This window comes from Sander vitreus, chromosome 22 (genome assembly GCF_031162955.1).
Source record: "Sander vitreus isolate 19-12246 chromosome 22, sanVit1, whole genome shotgun sequence".
In the NCBI taxonomy this organism is placed as follows: Eukaryota; Metazoa; Chordata; class Actinopteri; order Perciformes; family Percidae; genus Sander; species Sander vitreus.
Window position 1 is genome coordinate 16055093 of NC_135876.1, and position 4636 is coordinate 16059728.

The 4636-nt window shown below is 43.0% G+C and overlaps 1 protein-coding gene across 1 annotated transcript; it reads left to right on the top strand.

Moving 5' to 3' along the window:
• The first annotated feature begins 282 nt into the window (after positions 1–282).
• zic4 (zic family member 4) lies at positions 283–3948 on the top strand. The gene is made up of 2 exons (XM_078280654.1): positions 283–1447; positions 3509–3948. The coding sequence occupies exons 1-2, from the start codon at positions 283–285 to the stop codon at positions 3946–3948; spliced, it is 1605 nt and encodes a 534-aa protein (XP_078136780.1).
• Positions 3949–4636: the final 688 nt, after the last annotated feature.

The window sequence follows — 4636 nt, forward strand, 5'->3', positions numbered from 1 at the left end:
ACGTTGGAAACTGTCACTGGTGACGTCAATCACTGAGCTCTGACCAATTAGAGAGCAGGGTGATTGTTTAGCTCCACAGGCTGCAGCGCCTACCATGAATCTCTATTCAGTATCAAAGCGTCCTGCTGCTGCCTCTCAACCGAATGGGATTCCATGTAGTCTGCAGATAGACTTAACTTTAAAAAGTCTTTTTTTTCTTTATTTTTCATTGCGATTAAAATATATTTGTCATCATCATTATTATTTTTGCCTGCTGTCAAGTTATTCTAAAATTAGGAAGTAATGAGCGTGGATGCATTGGGAAGCCCCGTGATGGACCCTACGTTTTCCAAACGGAACACGGCGCTGAGATTAGTTGACTTGGCAGGGGCTCACCACCATCACCATCATCACCACCATACCCCTCAGAGCGTGACAGGCTTCCCGGGGTTCAGCAGCCATCCACACTCAATGGCTCACTCGCACCCTGGGGAGATTACTGCGGAACCCCGCCTGGGGCCGAGTCCATTCGGGCCAGAACACATGGGGCACTCCGCGGCCCTCAAAATCAGCCCAGCCCATCATTATCCCCACCACCATCACCACCACCACAATCATCATATGGCAGGCCACAGTGAAGTGGTCTCCAGTCAAACGGGAGCTTTTGGCCCGGTTCAGGCGACATCGGTCCCGTATTCTATGTCTCACACAGCCCAGGCTTTATCCGCAGGTAGGGATTTCCTCATCCGGAGAGATCTGACAGCTCAAGCCATGCCAGTACTGACTGACCAGACTGCTGGTTCAGCCTCTCACCACGGAATGTTTGTCTCAACAACAGGTAGCTATCCCGGACACTATGGTCATCACCCTGACGCTGGGAACCATACCCTCTTCTCCGGACTCCATCACGACCAGTCTTCTAGCGGATCACCGGGTGGCCAAGGGTTGAATGGACAAATAAGGTTAGGACTACCTGGAGAAATGTACGTTAGGTCTGATCATTTGAGTCAAGTGGCAAGCTCCAGGGCTGATCCGTTCTCCGCCTCGCCGTTGCACGGCTACGGTGGTCTGAATCTGAACATGAATCTCAGCGCTCACCACCACCACCACCACCACGGAGCCGGTGCCTTTTTCCGCTACATGAGGCAGCCGATAAAACAAGAGCTGATTTGCAAGTGGCTGGAGCCGGAGCTATCGCCGAAGAAACTTTGCTCCAAAACTTACAGCACCATGCATGAACTCGTAACGCATGTGACGGTGGAGCACGTTGGAGGACCAGAGCAGGCGAACCATATATGTTTTTGGGAAGAATGTCCGAGGGAAGGCAAACCATTTAAAGCCAAGTACAAACTTGTAAATCACATTCGAGTGCACACCGGGGAGAAACCGTTTCCATGCCCATTCCCTGGCTGTGGAAAAGTGTTTGCAAGATCCGAGAATCTTAAGATCCACAAAAGGACGCACACAGGTCAGTAGCTATATATATTCATAAAAGGGAATGTGGTAGAAATGTACTATAATATGTCAAATACAATTATCAAGTTGCATGTTGAAATTAATATATAGGAATTGCATATAATCCAGACACGTGAATTATGTTTTGCATAGTTTTTAGATTGATTTTTTTAAATTATTTTTTATTTTATTTTATGCACTTAAAATATCCTCTGATGGGCAATGGCAATGTGCTGCTTCTACACCAGCAACAGCTACTGCCCACCTGTTTGTTTTGAGGTGCACCAGTATGGTACAGCTCACTCAGGCGTTTGACGGTCCAACCTCTTGTTTACACCACAGCACAAAGACTGAGGCCCACGTCAGGTCTTGTCCATGTAGTTTACTGAATGCCAGCATGACTGGCAGCAAAGTTGGAACGATGCATCTTCACATTCAGTGTGACTGATATAATGTTTTTCTTTTCTTTGTTCAGCCACTTGTTGCTCTGTTTATTAGTTGTTTTAAGCATGTTTCTTTATTCCAACCAATAATATTAATAATAATAATAATAGTTGGTCGGATTGTTTTTTGTTGTTGTTTTTTTTACATATATGTATGAGAGTATTTGAAGCCTTGTATTAGCTTTATTTTCCAGAGTGATATGACATGTATGCATGGTGAAATAATAAGCCTGCTCTTGGAACGATCAGCTCTTTAGCCTTTAACCAAAGCAACAAGTTGACAAGTGCAGACGGCTGAAATAATTCACCAACAGGTTGGCAGAGCTGACTGCGTCTATAATGACTGAGGTGTGTACAATGCAGCTCCAAGCAGCAGCTATGATTTAACTTTAAAAACATATAATGGTACAATATGGCTGCTTGCATCTGTGACCCAATGGCGTGCTGTGGATCCAGTGAGGGGGGAAAAAAGGCCTCGAAATGTCGAGTCAGACATGTAAATGAATACAATGACTACATTCCTTTTTCTTCAGTGACTGCATGGCACTCCCCCTCTGCTCCATTTCTGCACCCTATGTATTATTCATATAATTTGCTCACATTACCTAAGTACAAATTTGTTAAATTATTTCTGTGTGTTGACTCCCAAGGGGCCTGGTCTTTGGTATCATGTTTAAAACCTATCCGAAAGTGTGGTTATGACTGGGGCTGCCCCTGGGGTCTGTTCCTCGACAGTTTCTTGTACTACACTAATATCCTTGATTGGCTCTCTCAACCCAACAGCTGAAGGTCAAATTGATATTCAACCAGCAAGTGTAATTAGACAGAGGCAATTACATATTCTCAAAAGCTTTAATCGGAGTAGAAAAATCAGCAGTGGATGATTTCCGTGTAATTTATTCAGATTGTCTTTTTTTTTCTTCCTTTTGCCTTGTCATAATCAGGTAGAAATATTTGTTATTAAGACGCAAAATTAGACCCAGTCCATAACCATTTGCAGGATTCAAATAGCAGACAGGCTGCATTTGCAGTAGGTGTAGCCTGGCAATACTTTCAGTTGTCATTATTTTCAGTTGGTTTTAGGCCTGCTATGTCTGTGCTCATAGCTTGTCTGTTTTGACTTACGCCTTTATGCATGTAGACGCCAGGTATAGACCCCAGGACAGTGGGGGTTCAGCCCTCCTGTTTACACCAGACTGAGACACATGGCAGCTCTGTCCATGTAGGCGCTTTTATTTATTTTTATTATATATATATATATATATATATATATATATATATATATATATATATATATATATATATATATATATATATATAACATTTAAACTATATTATATTATAATATTAATTAAATGATTTATTTATTTTTGTTTGGGTCACGTGGATACTTGTTGCTTAGTTTATTATATGCCCATAAAGTGAGGTTATCGACATTGAATTGAATTTAAACATTAGAGATATGTTTCAAGTACTATTAAACTTCTAGAAGTTGGAAGATGGTCTCATAAAATACGTAGATATTTAAATAAATAACATGATGCCTGAGGGTGAACATCACGTCATCAAGTTGTTGTTTTTTTAAATCTGTAATTCATTGATTTATATTTTGTCACCATCACTGTTAACAGGTGAGAAGCCCTTCAAATGTGAGTTTGACGGCTGCGACAGACGCTTCGCCAACAGCAGTGACCGGAAAAAGCACTCCCACGTCCACACCAGCGATAAGCCCTACAACTGCAAAGTGAGAGGCTGCGATAAGTCCTACACACACCCCAGCTCCCTGAGGAAACACATGAAGGTGCATTGCAAGTCCCCCCCGCCCAGTTCAGGCTACGAGTCCTCCACCCCGTCCCTGGTCTCCCCCTCCTCAGACTTGGGCCGGGAGCCAGGAGGCTCCTCGGTGCTGTCGGAGCCGGTGGGAGCCTCCCAGCCCGCGAATTTAAGTGAATGGTACGTGTGCCACAGTTCAGGTGCCAGCGGCGCACAAACACCACCCAGCGGGCCCTCCACACCTGACCCCACAGACGAGCCACCTTACAGAAACCCAGAACCGAGGGACGCGTTTTAATCCAATTGGACTCCAACACGATGCCAGAAGTGACACAACACATTTTCAAAAGCCTAACTTTGGTGCCTATATATGCCTGTGAAGGCCCACTGGTTCCCTTTTTGGATGAGCCACCAAATAGACACCCAGAGCCAAGAGACGCATTTGAACCACATTGGAAGGAAAACGTGCAAACCTTAAAGATGTGCTAATTTCCAGGCACAATAAAAAAAAATAATATATTTTCAAACCTCAGCTATTGAAAATGGTTGGCTCAGTGCCTATCCGCCCTGACTGGTCCACTTGTGGAGAGAGTCGTGTAAATTCGTTAGACTATGTGGTACTTTATTGTAGGCTAGGCATGTTGTTGTAAGATTATTTTGTAAATTCGAGTTTTGACTTCAATATGTTTTTAATTTATTTTTCAATCTGATATTGAATGCTTTTGTGTTATCGAACCAAAGTGCATGTTTCAATTAGGGGGAAAAAGTGTACATTTGTAAATTTTGTAAGTTTCGATGTGTTGATGTTTCGTAAGGATCTGTCTCCAAGCAGTTGCTTAATTACTGCAGTTATTTGTACAAACGTTTTATGTTTACAGCATTTCTTTTCCATTTGTGTAAAGGGTCAACAATTGAACTGTTTCATACGCCTGCAGTATTTGATATGCGACCGTGAAATTATAAATGTTTTATCAAAGTGGGCATTT